Source organism: Mus caroli, chromosome 2, assembly GCF_900094665.2.
Source record: "Mus caroli chromosome 2, CAROLI_EIJ_v1.1, whole genome shotgun sequence".
NCBI lineage: Eukaryota > Metazoa > Chordata > Mammalia > Rodentia > Muridae > Mus > Mus caroli.
The window spans coordinates 115,144,611-115,167,785 of NC_034571.1; the positions used below are offsets into that span (position 1 = coordinate 115,144,611).

The 23,175-nt window shown below is 49.5% G+C and overlaps 3 protein-coding genes across 3 annotated transcripts in view; 2 read left to right on the forward strand and 1 right to left on the reverse strand.

Moving 5' to 3' along the window:
• Nucleotides 1–313: 313 nt before the first annotated feature.
• Duoxa2 (dual oxidase maturation factor 2) lies at nucleotides 314–4,023 on the forward strand. The gene is made up of 6 exons (XM_021155836.1): nucleotides 314–595; nucleotides 1,570–1,627; nucleotides 1,983–2,117; nucleotides 2,602–2,815; nucleotides 3,079–3,293; nucleotides 3,622–4,023. Exons 1-6 carry the CDS (start codon nucleotides 449–451, stop codon nucleotides 3,813–3,815), a joined length of 963 nt encoding a protein of 320 aa, XP_021011495.1. The 5' UTR covers nucleotides 314–448; the 3' UTR covers nucleotides 3,816–4,023.
• Nucleotides 4,024–4,913: 890 nt separating this feature from the next.
• Nucleotides 4,914–15,093, reverse strand: Duoxa1 (dual oxidase maturation factor 1). The gene is made up of 10 exons (XM_021155834.1): nucleotides 15,034–15,093; nucleotides 14,754–14,799; nucleotides 14,288–14,404; nucleotides 9,271–9,332; nucleotides 8,053–8,233; nucleotides 7,685–7,742; nucleotides 6,913–7,047; nucleotides 6,434–6,647; nucleotides 5,998–6,215; nucleotides 4,914–5,356 (listed from the first exon to the last, which is right to left on the reverse strand). Exons 5-10 carry the CDS (start codon nucleotides 8,197–8,199, stop codon nucleotides 5,103–5,105), a joined length of 1,026 nt encoding a protein of 341 aa, XP_021011493.1. The 5' UTR covers nucleotides 8,200–8,233; nucleotides 9,271–9,332; nucleotides 14,288–14,404; nucleotides 14,754–14,799; nucleotides 15,034–15,093; the 3' UTR covers nucleotides 4,914–5,102.
• Nucleotides 15,094–17,030: 1,937 nt separating this feature from the next.
• Duox1 (dual oxidase 1) overlaps nucleotides 17,031–23,175 on the forward strand; it is a 32,229-nt gene continuing 26,084 nt past the window's right edge. The window contains exons 1-8 of the mRNA XM_021155881.1: nucleotides 17,031–17,119; nucleotides 19,306–19,389; nucleotides 19,777–19,941; nucleotides 20,814–21,001; nucleotides 21,163–21,364; nucleotides 21,558–21,724; nucleotides 22,125–22,185; nucleotides 22,277–22,373. Of these exons, the coding sequence (XP_021011540.1) occupies nucleotides 17,062–17,119; nucleotides 19,306–19,389; nucleotides 19,777–19,941; nucleotides 20,814–21,001; nucleotides 21,163–21,364; nucleotides 21,558–21,724; nucleotides 22,125–22,185; nucleotides 22,277–22,373 (1,022 nt within the window). The 5' untranslated portion in view covers nucleotides 17,031–17,061. The remainder of the gene's footprint in view (nucleotides 17,120–19,305; nucleotides 19,390–19,776; nucleotides 19,942–20,813; nucleotides 21,002–21,162; nucleotides 21,365–21,557; nucleotides 21,725–22,124; nucleotides 22,186–22,276; nucleotides 22,374–23,175) is intronic.

Sequence of the window (23,175 nt, forward strand, 5' to 3'; positions counted from 1 at the left end):
CCTTGCTCCGCTCCCCGGCCGCACTCTTCGCGCCGGCAGCTCCGAGAATCTTCACCCTTCCTGGATGCCCGTTCACCCTTCGCTCTTCGTCCTGCCTCGCAGGTGTCGGCTTGCGCCACGGCTGGCAGGTGTGAGTGTGTGAATCAGAGGTTTGCGGTCGAGTTAAGGACAGGATTTCCGTTATTTGCATGTCCCCGCCCCTTCGTTTGCATGACCTCATCCAGACAGGACCCTGCTACCTGGTTTGGACAACGCCCCTGCTTGCTGCCCACGCTCCTATAAAAGGAGGGGGTCTGCGTTTCTTGGTGAACACTGCGTGAAGTCGCAGGGCCAGGAAAGAGTTTCGGGATATCACGCCTCTGCGCTTCTTAGGAGAGCCGCAGGGCTCGGACTTTTTATCACTCATCCCAGCTCGCTGCCTGCGAACAGTTCTCGAACTTCTTGCAGGATGACTGCGTGGGACGGAGTGTTACCCTTTTACCCCCAGCCTAGGCATGCCGTCAGCTTCAGCGTACCGCTGCTCATTGTTATCCTGGTGTTCTTGTCTTTGGCTGCTAGCTTCCTGTTCATCTTGCCTGGAATCCGTGGGCACTCGGTAAGGGGGTACTCAAAGCTCTCCTTAGAGGGATTCTAGAAGAAGCCCATTTCGTGGGGGTAAGAGTGCGATATGGAGAGAGTTTTTTTGGAGACTCAGGACAGAAGAGACTAAGGAAGATTCTCCGAGGATCAGCAGATGCAAATTTATAAGTCTGGTGCAGTAAGAGACTCTTCCGAGGAAGAGGTTCCTTGGTCCAGGACATCCCGGGAAGAGACTCCAGCTGCCTTCTTTTGGAAGTTGCAGCAGCAGTGGGAATCAGCCCAGTATATTTGGGATTAAGTTTAGGCTTCGGGTGTGGCCAGGACCCCCTCACCCCCCCCACACACACACATCTCTGGTCTCTAAATGCCTTAGCCCCTCTGTTCTGTGCTTTGGACCATGATCAAGAGAATGGGGACTTCTGTGCTTTTCTTACTGTGTTGAGTTAAAGACTCAAGAGAGTTTCACAGAGGATTCAAACGTGTAGCAAGCAAGAGAAATTTCCACACTCCCAGCCTCCAGGTCCTGAACTACATTGTTATAAGTCTGAGAAAACCTTTTCCTGTTGATCTTTGTTGGTTCGGAGGAACTGGCAGGTCTAGAAAAATCCGCAGTCCCTCTCTTTTAATTGACTACGAGGCCCTGGGGCCTCCCTCTTCTGGGAGAGGTGACCCCTGTCTGCGTGGCACTTGTGAATTCACTGAGTCTCACCAAGCAGTGATTGAATTAGAGGCGGAGAGCTGGCGCCAGACAGCTGGGGGTATAAAGGTAGTCAGAGACTGCCAGGCGAGGTAGACCTGAAAGTAAGCGAGGGAAAATGGCCAGGGAAACACATGCCCAGAAAATACCAGAAACATCATTGGCATAGAGGAACTTGAAGGGAAAGCATCATCTCCAAGAGGTCAGAAATGAAGTGGAGTGGGGTCAAGGGAGGCCTTGAGGATGGGCTGGGTGGTACCCAAGCTTGATCCAGTGTGTATCTTTTCCTACAGCGCTGGTTCTGGTTGGTGAGAGTCCTCCTTAGCCTGTTCATAGGTGCTGAAATTGTGGGTGAGTGAACTGGGTAACTTGGGGGAGGGGGTGTGGAGTAAGGAAGGAGAGGCACTGAGAATCTAGGAGCTTTGCCGCCCCTCTTCTACTTCGCACCTATTTCTAGCACCCTTATCTGTTCTCCATTTGTTTTGAGACAGTCTCTCACTAAGTAGCCCAGGCTGACCTTGAGAAGTGCTTATTTGCCCAGGTATCCCCCTGCCTCAGCCACTGTACTTGCTCACTGTTCTGTCCTTACTATGTTATTACACCAGGCTTCTAGACTTTCATCTTCCCGTTCCCATCACCAAGCCTCTAGTTTCCGTCTCCCCACTTCCACCATCACCCACATGTCACTGTGTGCATCTCCCCCTAGCTGTGCATTTCAGTGGAGACTGGTTCGTGGGGAGAGTGTGGACCAATACATCCTACAAAGCCTTCAGTCCATCTCGTGTTCAAGTCCATGTTGGTCTGCACGTGGGGCTGGCGGGCGTTAATATTACACTCAGAGGTAAGGAGGTTGGGGCAAAGTGGGCTCTTGGTGGGGTTGGGGGGGGGAGGCAGGAGATCCTGTGGTTAGGAACGGAGCGGCATGGTTCTCAACCTGTGGGTCGCGATCCCTACCACTGTTTTACAGGTGTTATCTAAGACCATCAGAAGACGTAGACCTTCACATTAGGATTTCTAGCAGTAACGAAATTACAGTTAGGAAGTAGCAACAAAAATAATTTTATAGTTGGGGGTCACCACACCATGAGGAACTGTATTAAAGGGTCACGGTATTAGGAAGGTTGAGAGCCACTGTGTTAGATAGAGGGCCCTTTCACATCCCTCGGGTTCAGAAAGCCTTCGATTTAACTTTGCGTTTCCCGGTACTACTACCTAGCCTTTCTCTTTCCTGACAGTCGCCCCACCCTTAGTTCCCTAACTGAAACTCTTTAGTTTCCGGGTCCCTGGCCTTGCACAGGTGCCTTGACCCCCATGGCTTCCCGCAGGAACACCGAGGCAGCAGCTGAACGAGACCATTGACTACAATGAGCGTTTCACTTGGCGTCTGAACGAAGATTACACCAAAGAGTATGTCCATGCCTTGGAGAAGGGACTGCCGGACCCAGTGCTATACCTGGCAGAGAAATTCACACCGAGCAGTCCTTGCGGGCTGTACCACCAATATCACTTGGCCGGTCACTATGCCGCGGCAACACTGTGGTGAGCCAGGGATGGGGATGGGGCAGGGTGCATGTGATCTGGAGAGCTTGGTCTCCGGAGCTGGAACTGCAGCCTCGCAGGCAGCATCGGCTGGCAATCTGCAAAACCCATGGGAATTCGCGTTCCAGCTATAGGAGGGGGGAGGCCGAGGGGCTGGGAGGAGGCTCAGGACCCAGATCTCGGGGGTGGGGGGTTCCTCTACACCTCCAGCAGTCCCCGTCAGGGAACTCCCGCTCACAGAGCGCTGCCTTGGTCTCTCGCAGGGTGGCATTCTGCTTCTGGATCATCGCCAATGCGCTGCTCTCCATGCCCGCCCCGCTCTACGGAGGCCTGGCTCTGCTCACCACCGGTGCCTTCACGCTCTTCGGTGTCTTCGCCTTCGCCTCGATTTCCAGCGTGCCGCTCTGCCACTTCCGCCTGGGCTCCGCAGTCCTCACGCCTTACTACGGCGCCTCCTTTTGGCTCACGCTGGCCACCGGTGAGTACCGACGGATGCTTACCTGGTGGTGACCCGGGTGTGTATGGGATGGGCGCTCTCCGGTTTACAGAATGGGTTCTCTTATTTAATATGTTCGTCTCCGTAGCAGGCAGAAGGTGGGCAGACACTGTTATTTTACGGTTGAGAAGGGCTAGTTCGGAAGGGTTCAGTATCTTGCCCCGGTTTGCATGAGAACTCGTGCATCGTGAAATACATGTCAGTTCTTTCTGAGGGTTGTGTGTGTAGGAAATTCCAGGGATGGGCTCCAAATCCTGGCAAGGAGCGCCTGCATCCCTGAGTCCCTCTGTCTTTCCTCCCTCCGGTGCAGGCATCCTGAGCCTCCTCCTCGGAGGGGCGGTGGTGATTCTCCACTACACTCGGCCCGGCGCCCTTCGCTCCTTTCTGGATCTAAGTGTCAAAGACTGTAGCAATCAGGCTAAAGGAAACTCACCTCTCATCCTCAACAACCCGCAACACGAACAGTTGAAGACTCCAGACTTAAATATTACCACTCTCCTGTGAAGAGAACGGACTCCGGATTTCTACCCCTCCTTGGGACCCCATAAACCTGAAGACTGTGTTAAGAGCGCGTGCCAGGAGCATAGTTGAATCTGGCGAACTGCTTGTCCCTACGGGACGACAAGGGGGCACCCCGATGTGCCTTTGCTCTAGAGAATGGATTTCTCAGGAGAACTGTAAATAAACTTTTTTGTTTCTTTTATTTTCTTCATAATTCCCATGCCTATCAATTTCCTTGGCTTCTCTTGGCCATTTGGAGCTACAACCTTGAGAAACTCCTCTAGGCTAGTAAGAGCCAAGTACTGTATGTACATTCAGGTGCTGAGAAGCCCGAGAAACACAGTATGGCTCTGGGAGAGGTGCGCCCTCTAGTGAGATCTGAGAGGAACTGGCAGGTTACGTTCTACCCAAATCTCTACTAGCCACACTGAATGTATTGGGGAAGATTAGGATTTTGGCGTTCATTCGCAAATTCTTTCCGGTTGTCTTCTTTTATGTTTGTATTTGAGAGCTAAGAGAGAGATCAACAAGGCATAAAAATATAAATCCTGGGGTCTGGAGAGATGGTTCAGTGGTAGAACACTAGCTGCCCTTTCAGGGTATTGGTATTGAGGTCTTTGTACCCACATGGCCAGTTCGTGTAACTCCAGTTCCAGGGCATGTCTGCAATGCCCCCTCCTGGCCTCTGCAGGCACTGCGTGCAAGTGGTTCACAGACATACATTCAGGCAAAATACATTATACCTACCCTGGGACTTTTTAAAAAAAGTTTTTTTTCCTCTTAAGTTCTATAATCTTACATAGCATATTTCGGGACTAAAGGTCAAAGAGAGTGTGGCATGTTTGTTCTCCAGCTAATGTGGACCCAGAGGTCACAAAAGCTGTGAAAACTGGAAAAAGAAAGGAAGGGGCCCAGACCCCCCCCCCCAAAGGCAAGAGATGGATGCTGAGGATGCCCAATGTATTTGTTATGAGTGGAAGGTTGGCACCTTGACGAGGCAAAGCTTTCAAGAAGGTTGATGCTGTGCAGAAATAGCCACCCCTGTGCTGTCACCACGACAATGGTTTCTGGGCATGTCTGACATTTCTTCAGAGCCTTGGGACTTTTGTTCATTTATTTTTTGAATTAGTAGGCTGTGTCTATTATTCTGTTACATCAACAAGTTGGATACATATTACAACTGAACATGATACAACTGAAACCACTTCCTGCGCAGTTCTGCAGGTTTTGTGGGGCTCCAATAATGTCTGGAGGCCGTCTGGAAACTCAGTGGCTACCAGGAGAAGAGCGTTACAGGGAGCAGTCGGACTCTTTGGGGTGTTCCTCCTTAAAACATGTCTCAGAGGAAGCCACTGACATGGGAATGTCCTGGGTCTCAGGACTCTCAGCTATGGACTGGTAGTGGGGGCTCAAGAGTCCCCCTTCTTCAGAGCCCCACTCCAGCACTGGGTCCTCTGAACTCTGGTTGAAGAAAGCCTTCAGTCTGTGAGGCTGCATCCTGTGGGCCACTGCCATGACCAGGCCAAGCAGAATACACAGCAGTCCTGTGACAACATGTGTCTTGCCTTAGTTTAGTAAGTCCTCCCAAGATCTTCTAAGAGCAGGAGAAGAACTTTAAGCTATGTTTGGGCTGCTGCCTTAGAGTAACTGGAATTCATAAAGATGACTTACAGTCCTAGGGTTCTAGATTGCAGACATGGATCTAATATCCTTAATTTTCATTCTCCAAACTGAGCGAGAGGAAGAGAGAGAAGACAGACTGGAAGTAGGGACAGATGAGAATGGAAGGAGACACCAAGACAACATGGGGGAGCACACAGAGCCTGGTAGGAGAGTGAAACAGTGAGACAGGTTGGTTTAGGGCATTTGGGGTAGTGTGAGGTGAAGACAGGCATGGCCTCTAGGAAGAGACATGAGAGTGTGGTTAGGGGACACAGGAGGGACACACAACAGGAAGAGTTGGAGGACTTGCATAAAGAGAGTTAGGGGACAATGGATGTGACAGGGAAGTGAAAATAATGAGGAAATAGCACTGGAGAGAGGAAGCTGACAAATGAAGGCGTTAAGAAGAATGAGGCTCTAAAAAGGCACTGACATCCTGACCTCTAGAAACAGGCCCCCATCCCACCAACATGACAGTCCCTCACCTTCATCCTGAGCCCTTATTTCTAGGGAAGGCTCTCACCTGTGGCTAACGTGATCCAGAAAGCAGGCCCACGGTGAGTGTGCAGCACAGCAGTGCCCAAGCGCAGGGGACAGGGCGATATGAGTGATGTGGTCATGGAGAAGAAGAAGAGGGCCAACAGCTGGAAGAGACCAGTGGCCAACAGCATGTGGCCACCATAAACCAGCACTGGCATCGACAACATCACATTGGCCAGCAGCCAGCAGAGGAATGCCACCCTAGAGAGCCAAGATGCAATGAGGGCTGGCCCAGGCACCACTACCTGCTAGAGAGGACTTCAGGACCTAGGTAGAAGGTGTCCCAAATGTATGAAGGAGAAATCTTGCCTGTGGGCTTCCCAACCAAGAACTAAGGTTACTAAGGGCAGCTCCTCCCATTCAGGATTTTCCCCGAGTTTAAGAAAGTAGGGCCTGTCTTACCCTGTATCCACACTTACCACAGCATGGCTGAGGCATAGTGTCCTGCCAGGCGGTACTGGTTGTACAGGCCACATGGGCTTCGAGGGGTGAACTTCTCAGCCAGGTATAGCACTGGGTCTGGAAGGCCCTTCTCCAGGGCCTTTACGTACTCCTCTGCATAGCTCCTGCCCAGGCGCCATGCGAATGCCTCATTGTAGTTGATGGTTTCATTCAGCTGCTGCACTGGGGTGCCTGAGGAACAGGAGAGCTGTGCTTAGGAGGAACCCAAGGAATGCACTGAGGCATTCGCCTTGGGTAGGGGCTCATTCACACTAAGAGCCAGCAGCTGACAGAGAAGACAGTTCTGAATTTCATCTCCTGCCATTCCCCCAACACCCACACTTCCTCCCAGCTCCAGTGCTGGGCAAACTGTAGTTCTGTGCGCCCGACAAAACACATCAATATGTCTCAAAGACACAGAGCAGAGCCTCCCCTCCCTCCCAAGTAAGCACCTCACCTGTGAGGGTGATGTTGACTCCGCCGAGCCCGATCTGCAGTCCCACGTCCACACTGACCCACTTGGGACTGAAGGCTTTGTACGTTGTGTTGGCGTTGACATGGCCCACAGACCACTCAGAACTGAAGTTCACAGCTGGGGTTGAGGAGTTGCAACTCAGCAAGCTCTGAGCATTACTGGGTTAGTCAGAAGGAGAACCACAAGGCCTCCATGCCTGAACTTGTTGTAATTGTATACCCACTCGCTAGCCCATGTCTGACGCCTACTAAGCCTGTCAACCACTATTGTGGGATGAAGCGAAGGGTCAGGATCTAAAACTTTCCATGTTCACACTCGGCTTACCCCCTTTCCAAGTCCATTTAGGGACAGCGGTGATGCTGGGTAAGGAAGCAGTGACATACACCATGATGGGCAAACACAGACAACATCGTTTTTTGGTTTTTTTTTTTTTTTTAAAGTCTGTTTTTCCTAATCACTGAAGCCAAACAAGCAACTCCCCCAGCAAAGTCCTCCTGCCTACAAATTTATTATGACCCAAATAAAATGATGTTAGGAAGATTTCAAGGATGCATCCTGCAGTTTCTCTGGCTCACACCCCTCAGGGCAAGGGTAAGAGTAAGGGGCTAAAACCAAGGTTAGAAAGGTGTGTGTGGGCTGGATCACACCCCAAATCAGTCCCCGCTACAGAGAGACAAAAAGAAGCCAAGCAGACCACAAAGAGAACTTCACAAGACAGAGGCAGCTGCCCAAGTCTGTGGCATTTGGCACTTACCCAGGATCACAGCCCCGATGAATAAGCTGGTCACCACCCGAAGCAGCCAGAACAGCCTCTGAGTCAGAGAGGTTGGGTTTAGTAAGCATAGTCCTTCTTCCAAGATTGCCCTTCCCCTTTCTATGATGGGGAGGGGTGGGAGTTCTACCCCTGAGCCTATTTGGCCAGTTACAATCAGAGTGTCTGACACAAAAGCATGCTCAGCTGGTTGGTTGGGTGACTGAGGAAGTCTGCACTTGGGATGTGCAGGGTTGTGGCTGGAGTTCCTTCCTCAGGTCTGCTTCTATCTAGACAGAGTCTGTACCCCTCACTTTTGAAGCAAAGTCTCTCTGGGGCTGGAGTCTTCAGGGCTGGGGCTTGTTTCTTACCGTCTTCCCACGGATGCCAGGCAGGATAATGATGAAGGTGACCAGTGCAGTCAGGAAGATGGTGATAATGACAGCCAGAGTAGTGTCCATTGGAAAGGTTGGCTTGGTGCCAGTGTAGAAGGGCAGTGTGTGTCCAAGAGCAGCCATTTTGGTTGGGGTACACGGAGTGGGGGTGTTGATGCTGCAAGGAGAGGCATTCATTGAGAGCCCTCTGTGTACCAAACACTACCATGGGGGCTGGGGATGCATCAAAGAATAAACCACCCCAGGTCTGTGGTCTCTGAAGCCTGTTTTGTTGGCACCTTTCGATCTTCATTACCTTTCCTGCCTCTCTACTGCCTTTCAGCTTTATGTCTCCTGTCTTTTGGCTGTGACAGATTTAGGGTCTTGGCAGTCAGTCTCCCGTTGTCCTTTGTTCCCTTCCTAACCAACCGCTCAACCTTTTAACTCAGCTCCATTGTTACCCTTGGGGCTTTTCCGTTTCTTCTGGGAATAGCTGAAGAAAAAGAACTCTCCTTTATTTCCTCCAGGCTCGAGCACAGGCAGATCACAGAACATAAAAAGAACTATATTTACTATCAAACAAAGCCATACGGGAAGGAGATGGTACAGATTATGAAAAGATTGTCTTTCCTTTTTGGTCTCCAAAGCAACAAGAGCCAAAAAGCGGCTAAGTGTACAGTTTAACTACATCAACGTGGGGCTGATCCTTAGACCCAGCACTGCCACGCTGCTCAAGCACCCTGGCTACAGGACTGGCGATTCCGGAAAAACCTGAATAAGCGCCCTCCATGAGGCACAGTGGTGGGACCAGATGTTCTACTATTAAATGTATCGTCAACATAATCCTTTTCTTCCCTTTTCTTGTTTGACTCTTGTCTGTCCCTTTATACATAGGATGGTAATAAAATGACACCTGGCCATTTCACCAGTGTTTAGACAATATTAATTGCAAGACACCTTATTATTTCACAGATCATGTAGAAAGTACTGCCAATTAAACTGTCACAGCCGTTGATGGTAAGATGCACCCCAACTTTAGAGATATCAAAATCAGGGGTGAATGAAGAACCCTAGAATCACTGTTGCAGTGACCCACAGACCCAGTTCCTGTCACTCTTCTAGGTGTGTCTGGGGGGCCCAGAGGGCACCTGTGACGTCCTCTGAGCAGGGGGAGTCTTGCTAACTGGGAAGGCAAAGCAGCAGCTTTGGACTCACGCAGCTCCAGAGGGCTTCAGTTCTGCTTCTGTCGTTTGGAATTTCACTTCTTTCGAGTTTTACTGAAAAACAGAAATAAGAATTGCTTCTCAGGCTCTTTCTGAAACGAAATTGGGTGTGGAAGTGCAAAGAATACTACTGGAAACAAACAGGCAGTGCTATGCTATCAGGCAGAGACCGGGAGACTTACAGCCTAGCTTTTAATCCTGTCTTTTGGGCAAGTCGTACAACCACAGCCTCCGTTTTTAATACAAAACTTAAGCTTTCTCCTTAACTGTTAGACTCGTCCATCCCGGAGAAATACCCATCTTTTCTCCAGCTCCGCAGTTCCTCTTGGGCTCTTCTACCACTGCCTTCTCTACAACTACCTCACTGTCAGCCAACCCTAATGTCATCACAGCACTCCATTCTCCACTGGACCACCGTTTTCTCAAGGATAAATGCAAGTTTCTCCCAACTAAAGTCACACACACACACACACACACACACACACACACACAGAGAGAGAGAGAGAGAGAGAGAGAGAGAGAGAGAGAGAGAGAGAGAGAGAGACTGGTCCAGCTCTCTCCTTTTCATGGCCAGGGTTTTTGACACACTAATCTGTGTTGGTGTTTCCATCTATCTCTTGTCTCCTTGACCATTGTAACCTACCTTTGCCGAATCTTGTCTTTAGCATCACCTCACTAAATTCCCTGAAGGGAAATTCTCACTTTAAAAAAGTCTTTTAAATTTGTGGTATTTGACACTGCAGAACACATTGTCTCTCCTGAAACTTGCTCTTTGGCTCCACAGCACCTTGTTTTCCTGGGTCTCCTACCATTGGCCACCCCGTGTAGGCTCTTCCTCCTTCTTCCTCTCTACTAAACATCTGTGTTGCTCAGGATTCTATCTTGATTCTCTTCCTTTGGTGTCATCAAGGTTTCCCTGGATAGCCAGGCGTGGTGCACATTACAGGTGCACCCCTGTAATCCCATCACTGAAGAGGTGGAGCAAGAGGACTGAGAGTTCCAGGCTAGCCTGAGCTATATGCGAAGACCTGCTCGCAGAAAACAAAAATAATGCTTAGGTAATTTCATCTATTCCCATGGCTTATATATAGTTCTCAGATGTCCCCTGAGCTCCAAACTCAAAATGACCAACTGCCTCATGGCTCTTGCCACTTGGAAGTTCTTTGATGCCTCAGAGTTAGCAGGCTCCAAATGGAATTCTCTGCTACTCTTTTTTTTTTCTTTCCTTTTTAGCATCATATCCACCTATTAATCAAAGATGCCAGAACGAGGATCATCTTGCACACACCTTAGTCCCATGTATTCCTTGAAATTATCCATTGGCTGCCTTCTCTACTGCCTCTTCCTACTTTAGCTCCATTCTCTCCTATTGCCTTGCGCAAGAATAGTTTTTCTAATTCTTCTTCTCTCTCTTCTCCATCCTGGGTATTTTCTTCCTATCACATAGAAGGTGCTTTGTGAGTAATGACCCTTCTTGCCTGTTCCACGACTGACATGCTTTTTCGAGCTTCTTGCCTTTGTATAGGCTATGTCCTTCTCTACCTGGAATGGTCTAGCCTTGGCAAATGCCCTTTCTCACTTCAAGCCTCAGTCCATTTTACCTTCTGTATGAAGTTACCTCCAATGCCACTGGGCCGGTGGGACGGTTTCCTACTCTATTATTCCAATTGTGTTTGAAACATGTCTCCATAATCACAATCATTACTGTACTCCATCTCTTTGAACATTTATCTCCCTTTTAGACAGAGTGTCCTTGAGAGCAGAGATTTAATCTCCCCATCTTTGTATCATCTGCATGTAGCATATATTCTAATCAAACTCTGGATCAGATTAATGAATATAAATGAGCTCTTTCCGCAGGTGTCTCTTTCTGAGTCTTCACACAAGAGGGAGCTATGCCCTTCATTACTACACTTCTATTCACATTAGCAGAGCGCTGCCGATTCAAGGCTAAAAACAGCCCAAGAAGGGATCTGAGGAACCTGACCTACATTTTGTAATCTCAAAGAACTGTCTAGAAAGCCTCTTCTAATAGCTAGAGTCTCTAAGAAATATAAACACACAAACCTAAATGTTTATATTCAGTTGAACATGAAGCACACTCTTAAACTTAGCTGAAAATGTATAGCTAAAGGTCTGTTACTTTGAGGGGCTAGAAAGATGGCTTCGGGGTAATTAAGAGCATTTGTTGTTCTTGTATAGGACCTGGTTCAATTCCCAACAACCACATGGTGGCTGGCATCTGTCTGTAACTCCAGTTCCAGGGGATCTAATGATCCCTCCTGAACTCTGCAGGAAACAGTCATGTACTTGGTACACTGGCATACATGCCTGGAAAACACTCACACACATAATTTGTTTGTTTGTTTGTTTTTTTCCGAGACAGGGTTTCTCTGTGTATCCCTGGCTGTCCTGGAACTCATTCTGTAGACCAGGCTGGCCTCGAACTCAGAGATCTGCCTGCCTGTCTCCCAAGTGCTGGGATCAAAGGCGTGCACCACTACCACCCGGCATAATTTTTTAATTAAAAAGAAGCTATTCTGTGCATGTATGAGTGTGTGTGTGCGCGCACACACTTCCTATGGCATCTACGTGGAGGTGAGAGGACAACATCTTTATGGAACTAATTCTCTCCTCTCATCTTTATGTGGGTTCTTAGGCTCGATTGAACCCAGGTTGCCAGGCACGGGCAGCAAGTGCCTTCCCTGGATGAGCTGTGCCGCTGGTCTGGTGACATTTATTATAAAAATAAGGGTTTTTGTTGTTGTTGTTGTTGTTGTAGTGAACTTTTATTTATGACACCCAAACTGAAACCATTATATTTCTAAGGAAGTCTATATAGGAAGAATGCCTTAGATCTGAGTTTAGATAGAGGCATGGTGATACATTCTTTAAAACCAGCACCTGGGAGGCAAAGGCAAGCAGGACTTTTTGAGTTGGAGGCCAGCTTGATCTACATAGCAAGTTGTAGGTGATTCAAGGCTAGAAGAAGGAGGACGAGAACGAGGAGGGGGAGGGGAAAGAAGAAGAGGAGAAGAAACGGAAGGAGAGGGGAAGGAGAGGAAGAAAGAAGACATGAATTAGATAAAGCATGGATTGTTCATAGAAGGAACTCATTCAAGCCCAGTGAGGTGGCTCAGTGGTGGAGGTGCTCGCTGCCAAGCCTGGAAATCTGAGTTTGATCCTTAGAAGTCACATGGCAGGATGGAGAGAATTGATTCCTAACAGTTGTTTTCTGACATCCATTCTCATGCCATAGGATGCGTTCATACATGTGCGTGCACACACACACCCCAAATGTGTGTGGAAACGTGAAAGAAGAGCCCATATTTATATACTATTATATATTATATGTGCATCCCAACAATGGATATTTGCAGCATAAGCAGATATTAACTAACTTAAGGCATCTTGGTCAGGATCACGTATTCTTAGGATTCCCGTGCTTATTTTAATGAGAGGTTATAAAAGTTTTGTGAGCATGGCTCATCTCTATTAACATGATGCGTCAAAGAAACACTAACAAAAGGCTTTTCTGTATCTCAAGTACAGAATGGACATTGTTAACTTATTTGCAATTCTCCCAAATATTAAGGATGGTTAGAGCAAGTGATGGTTGCTGAATTCGATTTGCCTTGCTTGGTCCCTTGCTCTCTTTGCTCTCTTCCACTCTCCCATTTCACTTTTCACTACTTAGCTATTCCTTACTCTATACTGCCTGGCTTGGTAAAGCTGAATTTCCGGGCTGATCCTAATTTGGTTTCATTATTATGCTAACCGGGCTTCAGCTTGAAGAGATCGACTGAAATAAGAAGCTGCAGGAGCTCTGCTTTACCAACAAAGCCTGTGTTTCTCTTGGGACCGACTTTCTCTCTCAGGCTTGACGAGTGAAGTCTAACTGTAGAATTGGTTCTAATCTAGCACAATCTCACATCAATATTAATTTTATCCCTTGGTCCCTTAGCTCACCACCATGACTGGGATACACATGCATTTTATACTGATGAACATAAGCAGCCATAGGACAATCAAACCCACACCTACAACTTTAAAAGCACAGCCACGAGAAAGGAGCACCCAGTCTGTCGTGCCCAGTAACACAGACACCTAGAGGTTTTCGTTGTGGCTCCTGCGATGGGTTGGGCACTTTCTCACTGAGGCTGGCCAATTCCTTCACTTTGGGGTTCTATTTTCTCACTTGGCGGGGGGGGGGGGCAGCCTTTAAGTACTTTCCCCCGTGTTCAGAAGTATTTTAGATTTAGTTACCTAGCCCTTACCTATCACAAGACGAAATGAATTTCCAGTGTTTATAGGACCAGTGGGTAGAGATAGAGTTAACAGTCTTGAAGAAGACCGGATCTGGAACCTCTTTCGAAGCTTGACAAGATTTTCTTCCTAAAGCCTTCCTCTGCCCCCGCCCCCATCTACAGAACCTGCAAAGTAAGGACTGCTCGCTTTCTATAAGGGCAGTTTAGGTGACAGGCTAATATTGTCAAGCACTCTGATAGGTGAGACACGGCTACCGGAATGTGATAGTTTATTTCTCTGATTGAAGTAAAGCCCATTAAAGGTTTACAGCCTTGCCTGGCTAAAGGACGTCTTTTTCAGGACCGCCTAACCTAATCCTCCTTCCTAAGGAAGTTAGAGGTGGGTGTCGGGGGCGGGGGGGAGGGGGGAGCGGGGGTGTGAATTGGGGGAGGAGAGGTTGGGCGGGGGGGGGGCGGCGGGTAGTGATGGGTGGTGGTGGATAGGGAACTGAGCAATCGAATCTACTCAGACTCCAGTTAAGAAAAATAAAGATTCAATATCGACAAATCTTGTGACTTTCATAACCTTAAGGGTTCGCCGTGCTTAATTTTTTTTTGTCAAACTTTTTCCTTCACAAATCCCCCCTTGATCTGAATTGGTCTGTGTAGACTCAAGAAGTGCGCCCCTGGAGGTCGGTACCGGAACAGCACTTCAAGGTCTGCTCTCATACCGCTGAACCCACCCGATCCAAGGTTCCCTACCTTCCTCTCTTTCAGATACTGTGCGCATGGCACCTGGCGCTGCTCGTCTTTGGGCACTCACTCACAACGCTCCTGGTCGTGGGGATAGGGCAGGAACCGGGTCCAGACGTAGACGTCCTGTCGCCAAAACCATGCACTTTGTCCAGGCAGAATCCCTTCCAATTCCCCATTCTTCTAAGTCAATTGCGGACCAGGTTGTGACTCCCATAAACCCAGCCTGGTGTCTTCTCCGCCTTCCATTCCAAGTCATTGTCAACTTTCTCGTACTTGGCACTCCGCCCTCGAACCGAACGAGGGACAGACTGGCGTGCTAGGACAGCGCTCCAGCACTGTGCCCTCTGCACCCACCCCTAAGGTCCCCGATTCCTACCCATGCCAGCACCCCGGGCAGCTGTAACACAAACGAGGCTCACAGGACGGTGAGACCTGGGAGGTTCCACCAGGAAACCTGGTTATCTAGACTTACAGGTTTTGGGGACAGATGGATACCTTGCTTTGGCGACAGGTCTGATCTGTAGGTTAATGTTGGGAGATTTTGTTTTAGAGCCCTGGCTCCCGACTGTGTGGGGAGGATTTGGGAACAGCTCTCCTGCCTCTCCTGCCCCGCACCCTGTTTATCTTCCACCCTCTTCCTCAGCCCCCAAGAGTTGGAACTTGGGGAGAGAGACTTGCCCTTCCCGCCTCCCAAACAGCCAACGTGCCTGAACCCTCAGCACCCAGGAGCCCTGCATCCTACATGGTCTCACCTTTCATGCTCCGGTCCCCTTTCACGCGGGTCCCGCGCTAGCTTCTATTCCGCCCTACTGTGCCCCGCCCCAGAGCTGGGACGCGCTGTCCGCTCTTCACCCCCAGCCCCGCCCGCCCCGACTCAGAGCTGGAGAAGCTGCCAGAACGGAGGAGCGGGCTACAGCGAACCCGGAGTCGTCCAGGAGCCTATCCGCAGTACCAGGCTGGGGCGACCAGAAGCTAAGGTCAGATCCTTGAACATTTCTCCTGGCCCACGAAAGTGGGTGCTCCGAGAGAGAGGGCTCTAGGGGTGGGGACAGCGGAGGAAAGGGGTACCGGTGGTCCTCCTTTTCTGCGGAACAGGAATTGTAGCCTCGTGTGCCTCCAATCTTTCCCGGAGGCTAAAAGGAACCTTGCTAAGGCCTGAGCTCAGCACACTGACTTTAAAAAAACCAGGGTCATCTGGTCCTGATAATGTTGAATGACCTAGTTTGTTTGGGCCTAGAGGGTTTCTTGGCACCAGCACATCATGCCAAGGAGAGACTTTGTTGGTTCTTCAGTATACGGTTACTCCCTGGGTCTTCAGGATGGAATCTCTGTGGCTTTAACTCCTTTCGCTCTCCTTCCCACCTCGGGGCCAACAGTCGTGATTCTAAGACTCTGATTTGGAAAAATGGCCATGTGGACAAGAACCAGACAGGCGTGTACTCTCCCAGATCTGCCGCTGCCCGGGGCTTCATTGCCCTGGAGTTGTGCCTTCATTTCCAGATTGTTTGGGAAGTTACCACACCCAAGTGGCTGCGTAAACTGTTAAGGGTTACCTACCCACAGAGAGGTTATTAGCATGGCTACTCTCTTTTCTAATTTGTCCCCAGCAATTTGGCCTGAAAGCCTACAGGTTGTTAGGGATGGATCTACATTTGGAGTCCAGGCTCCTGAAGACTTGACTGGAAGGGGAAGGAGGTCCAACTGTTTGGATTAGGGGAACACAACTATGGCCTGCCACGCTACCATACCCAACACACCACCTTCAGATCTCCAGTGCCCGGCTCTTCAATTGTTACCAAAGGCCACACTCCAAAGAACCTCTAGATAGATGGAATAATGAGTTGGGGGCTGGGCAGGGGCTGGGATTTTGCACTTGTTTAGTAGATTTGGGGAGGTGTGAGTCGCCTGTGGGTTCTCACCTTCAACTAGATAGCACATTTAGAAGTCCAGGCTGAAGATGGGGCTTTATCTGAGCATGTGACTTTCAGCACCCCGCCTCCAATCTTCAGGTTGTCTTTAGGATGTCTTCAGTGACATTTTGCCAGAGGAGTCCTGGCATGAGTCGCCTGCTGCCTCTGTTTACCTGTGGTCCCACATGGTTTGTTGGCCTCTGGAAGGCAGGACTGAAGCAGGAGGGGCTGGTGTGGTACTCCACTTGAGGTTCCTCGCAGGATCCTGCTTCAGCCTCTGCCCAATTTGCATCACACCTGTCAGTCTTCTTGGCTTGAATTCAGCCTCAGCCTCCTGTCAGCCTCTGATCATGCTGTGGAGTGAACAGTTCAGGCGCGTTCCCCACCTTGGCTAGGAGAGGATGAAATGGTCAGATCAGATAAATGGTTTACCTCAGATCCCACAGAGGACGAACAGCAGACCTGAGACCTCAGCTGGGTTCCTCAGCCACTTCTTCCCAAGCTGGACTCCTGCAATGGAGCAGCCTCTGTGGGGGGAGCTGGGCCGAAGCAAGGGTGTCCAGGTACTCAGAAACTAAAGTTCACAAAGGCAAGGTTGGCTTTGTTCTCTTCTTCACTGGCTCCAGAGCCGAGGCCAGTTCTGTACACAGCGCGTGTTGGTCAGTCATCTATTGAATGAACTAGAGGCCTTCTGAGAGAGTGAGTCTCTTGCTTTTTGCTCTCTAAACCCATCTCCCTAGCCTTGATTCTTAGGGGCCCTGCCTTATCATGATTCTCTCGAATATCTGGGGCTCATCCTTCTATCCTCTGTTGTTCTAGGTCTCTGTTTTGAAGTACTTCAACATTTAACCCCACGTTACCGTCTCCATCATGGGGTTCCACTTAGCTCTGGCCTGGACTCTCCTGCTTGGGACATTGGCTTCTTTGGGTGAGTACTAGAGAAGGAGTTGCATAGGATCAGAGGAACCAAGGTCTTCTGGTCTTTTCCAAAGACATGTCAATCATTTCTGCACCCTCAAGCAGATATAATACCCTGTGTATACCAGGTGCTTGTTTCTAGCTATTGAGCAAATGTGTAGATAATAGAATGAAAATGGTTTCTTCTGGCGTGGGTCCCTTTCTCTCTCCTCTGTCTTCTATCCTGTTTTGTGAGGTAAGTTCTCCTGATGTGAAGTAGGAAAGACTGAGTAGATACCTAAGACAGCAAAGCTTCCTGAAGTAAGCTGAAAAGGACTCACCAGTGTTTTTAAAATAAAATGATCTTGGAACAGGGGATATCATTTGGTGATAGAGCACTTGCCCAGCACATATAAGGCCGTAGGTTTCATCCCCAGTGTTGAAAAAAAAAAAAAAAAAGCACAGGATAAGATAATAGCTTCAGAGCACAGCAATTCCAGCTTTGGAAGTCTGAAGAGCTTTAGGATCGGTGGGTATTCGCTGTCGTGTAGGGCTCTGAAGAGGAAAGTGGCCGCATGACATTAAGGTTTAGAAGAGCAAGCTTCTATCCAGGTATAGTGGCTCTGCCAGCACTTTGGAGGTAGAGGCAAGAGGATCAATAATTTAAGGTCTTCTTCCAGTACATGAGTTCAAGGTCAGTCTGGGCTTGAGACTTTAAGACTGTCTCAAAACAAACAAGCAACAGCAAACCTTGAAAGTCTTTTGCATCTTGGAAGATGATAAATGAAGATGACCCTTCTGGCTGGCAACGGCGAGATAGTGATATGAGCACTACACTTCTTCCTTGCCAAAGCCGCCCACGGTTCAGTTCTTTCCAGTACTTTCCCTTCCTGGGGCTTCATTTTCTGTCCCAGTTGGTACCTCTTATGCCCAAGATATACTTTCTCCAAAGGCTACTACTGCTCTTGATCTGCTTCAGTTCATTTTATTTTGGAGTGTGTGTGTGTGTGTGTGTTTGTGTGTGTGTGTGTGTGTGTGTGTGTGTGTGTGTGTCTTACTGCCCTAGATCCTAGGCCAGGTGAAGCCACTTTCCTTCCTGATGGATGTCTGTATGTGCATCTTCATGTGTCAGTGAGGGCACATGTCACCCACAACTTGAAAATCCTATCTTTGGTCTAAGGACATTCAGAGCAATGGGGCCCCTCTTACTTTCTTCTCTTCTCTCAGGTGAGTAGAAAAGAAGTCTTCTAGTTGTTTTTTAGAGGGGCATGTTTGGCTGGTCACCTGATCTACTAACCAAGAGGATTCTAGACCCTTCCTCCTATCCTTTGTTCTCAGCAACCCCCCTCCCCCAACAGCTGAGTGTCCCTCTTGGGCTGTGAGTTTTTAGAGTAGCATTATAAACAGGAATTGGGGTTGGAGAGAAGGCTCAGCAGTTAAGAGCACTGGCTGTCTAGAGGACCTGGGTTCAGTTCCCAGTATTGGCGTGGCAGCTCGTAAATGTCCCTAACTCCAGTTCCAAGGGGTCAATAGCCCCTGTGCACATCAGGCATGCATGTGGTACTTTGACATACATGCATGCAAAACACCCATACACATGATATAAATAAATCTTAAAGAAAGAAAGGAAGGAAGGAATGAGATGAGTGACAAGATGTTCCAATGGAGGATGGAGCAACGTCATTCACAGAATCAGTCCTTGGTCTCACTCAAGAAACTGGCAAAAAGACCAGAGTAGCAGTGACACACCCCTGCCTTGGGGCTCTGCTTAGTGGGAAAGAGCCAATCCCCTCTTCACATTGCCCCTGCCCAGTGACAGGTCATAGAATGACTTGGCCTTCCTAGTTATAGGGTGTGGCTGGCTCTTGTTCCAAGTGGTAGCTATCTGACAGCTGGGAATGACGTTTGTCCTGGTGTGCCTCTGGAGGACTTGAGATGTGAGGAGACTCCAGGTTTCTGCATCCTCTACTGGATTGTCACTGTTTTCTCTCCTCTCAGCTGAGACTGTTTGTCAGCAGGCACTGCACAGTCATGCACCATGTTCCATTTTAGGAGTCTTCCTCACTGGGTGCCTTGAAGAATAGGCTTGAGTTTAGAAAATACTTTGCCCTTGTTTCTCCCTCTTATCAGAAATCATATGTCCCGTTCCCTCATGACCTGCTTGGTCTCTCCTGCACCCACTTGCCCAGTTACCTCCTTTCCTCCGTCTTCACACAGGAGCTCAGAACTCCATTTCTTGGGAGGTACAGCGATTTGATGGATGGTATAACAACCTCATGGAGCACAGATGGGGCAGCAAAGGTAGGTGAGAGCACAGCCCAAGGGCCAGGGCGGTACTCACCAGTGGAGAGTCAGGGCTGGCAAGTATCACAAGAGGCTATCTCAAGAATCACCAAAGGCTGCCAACATCTAAGGCTTTAGAGTTCAGTGTATGGAGGGACAGAAGAGGACAAGAACGCACTTGAGATACAGACATTGCCAAGTGGTTAAGAGTACATGCTGCTCTTACCGAAGACACAAGTTCAGATCCCTGCACCCATTTCCAGCCACTCATTGTTACCTGGAACTCGGGGTCTAGGTGTTCTGATGCCTCTGGTCTCTGCAGGCGCATATACTCTCATTCACAGACACACAGACAAACACACTCACAATTGAAATTCATCCTTGTCTTTACCTCTCCTATGCCAGGCTCTCGGCTACAGCGCCTTGTTCCAGCCAGCTATGCAGACGGTGTCTACCAGCCCTTGAAAGAACCCTACCTGCCTAACCCCCGACACCTTAGTAACAGGGTCATGAGAGGTTCTGCAGGGCAGCCATCTCTTCGGAACCGTACAGTCCTGGGTGTCTTCTTTGGTGAGAGCTGTAGTGGTTGGGGGGTGGTTCTGATGTTTTGATTGGGAAACTGTTTACACGTGTGAATGGTCAGCCAGGAACAAAAGCAATATAGACAAAACTACTTGCTACAGCGAACCTCAGCCCTTGGGGGAGCTTAGCCAGTGGGAGTCAGCTGGACACCTCTACGTCTAAGGAGTCAGGGGATGAGAAAAGATACTAAGGAGGATCAAAGATGGGGATGAGAAATGGAAGAGGAAGCCATTAAAAAGGATAGGAGTAAAGCAGGTGGGGGCAGGGCATGCTGAAGTGAGGTCTGACAGGCATGAATCTTCCTTGTGCTGGTAGGGCGTCCTCCATTTGAGGGGAGTGTTGGGGTACAGACTGTGATAAACTGTCCCTAGGACACTGATGCTCCTAGAACATACCAAGAGAAGGGTCCTAGCTGCGGCAGAGAGGGCAATATGGGGTGTCATAAGCTCAGTGACAAGGGGTCCTGCAGCAATGATGGCTCCTACAGGCCATGTTGGGTGTCCATGCTAGCTCACATGTGATTTCCTGCTTGGCTGCAGGCCTTCAGGGAGGCTCCTAGCTGCATGTTGGAGCTGGTGCCCACAACCCTGCCTACTGAGGCGTCATCTCTGAACACCTCCCAGTTACCAAGGAGAATGCCAAACTGACAATGACAACATCCTAGAGCAGGTGTAGGCACAGGCAGGCCAAGAGAGACAGAACCAGGAGGGAATGTGGAGGTCAGGGCTTGGACTTGCCCATAATAGGAGATGACTGTTCTGAAGCTGAGTAGGGGGCGGGGGTGTCAGGGACTCCATACCCGAGGCAGGGATGAGCATGGCCGTAGGCTGGCCCAGCAAACCCTCCTGCATTATGGGCAGGCTACCACGTGCTCTCGGACCTGGTGAGTGTGGAAACACCAGGCTGCCCTGCAGAATTCCTTAACATTTACATCCCACGTGGGGACCCGGTGTTCGACCCTGACAAGCGCGGGAACGTGGTGCTGCCCTTTCAGAGGAGCCGCTGGGACCCCAAGACTGGACAGAGCCCCAGCAACCCGCGGGATCAGGTGAGGCCAGGCAGCCAAAGGCAGGAGGGCAGAGAGGCGGGGAGGGGTCTGAGGCTGGAGCCGCTGGAGGCCTGGGATCTGGCTGGGAAGACCAGACACGGTGAGGCTCTCCCCACCAGCAAGGACCTGCCTGGTCCTCCTGACTCTGCTCATCCCTGCAGAGCAACCAGGTGACCGGCTGGCTAGATGGCAGTGCCATCTATGGCTCCTCTCATTCCTGGAGTGACACTCTGAGGAGCTTCTCTGGAGGACAGCTGGCTTCTGGGCCTGACCCTGCTTTCCCATCGGACTCCCAGAGCTCTCTGCTCATGTGGATGGCGCCGGACCCCTCCACGGGGCAGGGAGGGCCACAGGGGGTGTATGGTGAGACTGCATATGTATGGGTTATGTAGGGGGTGTATGGTGAGGCTGCGGGGTCCTGGCAGGAGGGGTAGGGTTAGAGGCACCAGGCTGCTTGGGGGTCCTATACTGGAGAAGGGGCAACTGCCTGTGGGTCTGGGCTCCCCTGACTCAAGCTGTTGTCCATCTCCTGTCCTGCTTTCCCACATGGATGCAGCTTTCGGGGCCCAGCGCGGGAACAGGGAGCCCTTTCTGCAGGCACTGGGCTTGTTGTGGTTTCGCTACCACAACCTGTGTGCCAGGAAGCTGGCGCAGGAGCACCCACACTGGGGGGATGAGGAGCTGTTCCAGCATGCTCGCAAGAGGGTCATTGCCACCTACCAGGTGAGTCGTGCCTCCTGCCTAGAGTCCACCTGTGTGTAGGGTCCAGAGAGACTCTGCACCCCCAACCAAGCTTCCGGGGTCCTGGACAATGCCTCTTCCCTATATATTCTTTTCTAGGAGGGCTCTTCTTCAGGGAGAGCTAGTATCTAGGAAAAACTACTATACATGATATAGAGGCAAAAATGGGTTTATGCCACATAATCTGGGGATTGATCATTGCTTAACATCTCTTTCTTCTCAGTAAGTTCTATGAAGAGCCTAGCACTTGATACTGTTGTTTTGAAGGCCTTTTCTCCTATGACCAGCCTTTGCTGGTCCTCGTGTCTACCTGTAAGCCTTCCTTGAGCCCCTTCCTCAGGGCTAGTCCTACACATGTGCCCTTTTACCTTTTGATCCTCAGAACATTGCAATGTATGAGTGGCTGCCCAGCTTCCTGAAGCAAACTCCTCCGGAGTATCCAGGTGAGGAGGTGGGAAGGAGGGCTGAGAAATTGTGAAGTGTGTTTTAGTGTGGATTTAAACCTTCATGTGACCGTTTCTCCTCTTACCTCAGGATACCATCCATTTCTGGACCCCAGTATCTCCCCAGAGTTCGTTGTGGCCTCTGAGCAGTTCCTCTCTACCATGGTGCCCTCTGGGGTCTACATGAGGTAGGAGAGGAAGCTCATATATTTGTATCTTGGACTCATTATTGATAAAAATCTGCCTTCAGGAGTTCTCGGGACAGGATTACATCAATTCAGAGCAACTAGTTTCTAGAGAGAATGGTGAAAATGGAGGGAAAAGGTGGTCTGTTTTTAAATAGACCATTCATTGTGGTGTTGGTTATCCACGATCATGTGATTTGCTTGTATGTGTTTGGCCAATGGCTTTTCAAGATAGGACTATGTAGCCCTGACTGGTCTGGAACTTGTCAAGATCCTCCTGCCTTTGCCTCCCATGTAGCTTGACTACAGAAGTACACATTTGACTGATTAAAAGAAAAAATGTTTATGGTCTTTAAAAATTTGTATATGTGTATGTAGCTGGGTGGTGACTCACACTATTTTTGTTTTGTTTTGTTTTTTTTGAGACAGGGTTTCTCAGTATAACCAGGCCTGACTGTCCTGAACTCCTTTTGTTGACTAGGCTGCCCTTAAACTCATAGATATCCACCTGCCTCTGCTTCCAGAGTGCTGGGATGAAAGGCACGTGCCACCGTGGGAGGCTGTAGTTCAGATCTTTAATCCCAGAACTCAGGAGGCAGAGGCAGGCAGATCTCTGAGTTCAAGGCCAGGCTGGTCCATAGAGTGAGTTCTAGGACAGCCAGGGCTGAAGAAAACCTATCTCAAATAAAAACAAAAACACTCCACAAAACCAAACAATAACAACAAACAAAAAACCCATGAAACCAACAAAAACAATGTGTGTGTGAGTGTGTGTGTGTGAGTGTGTGAGTGTGTGTGTGTGTGT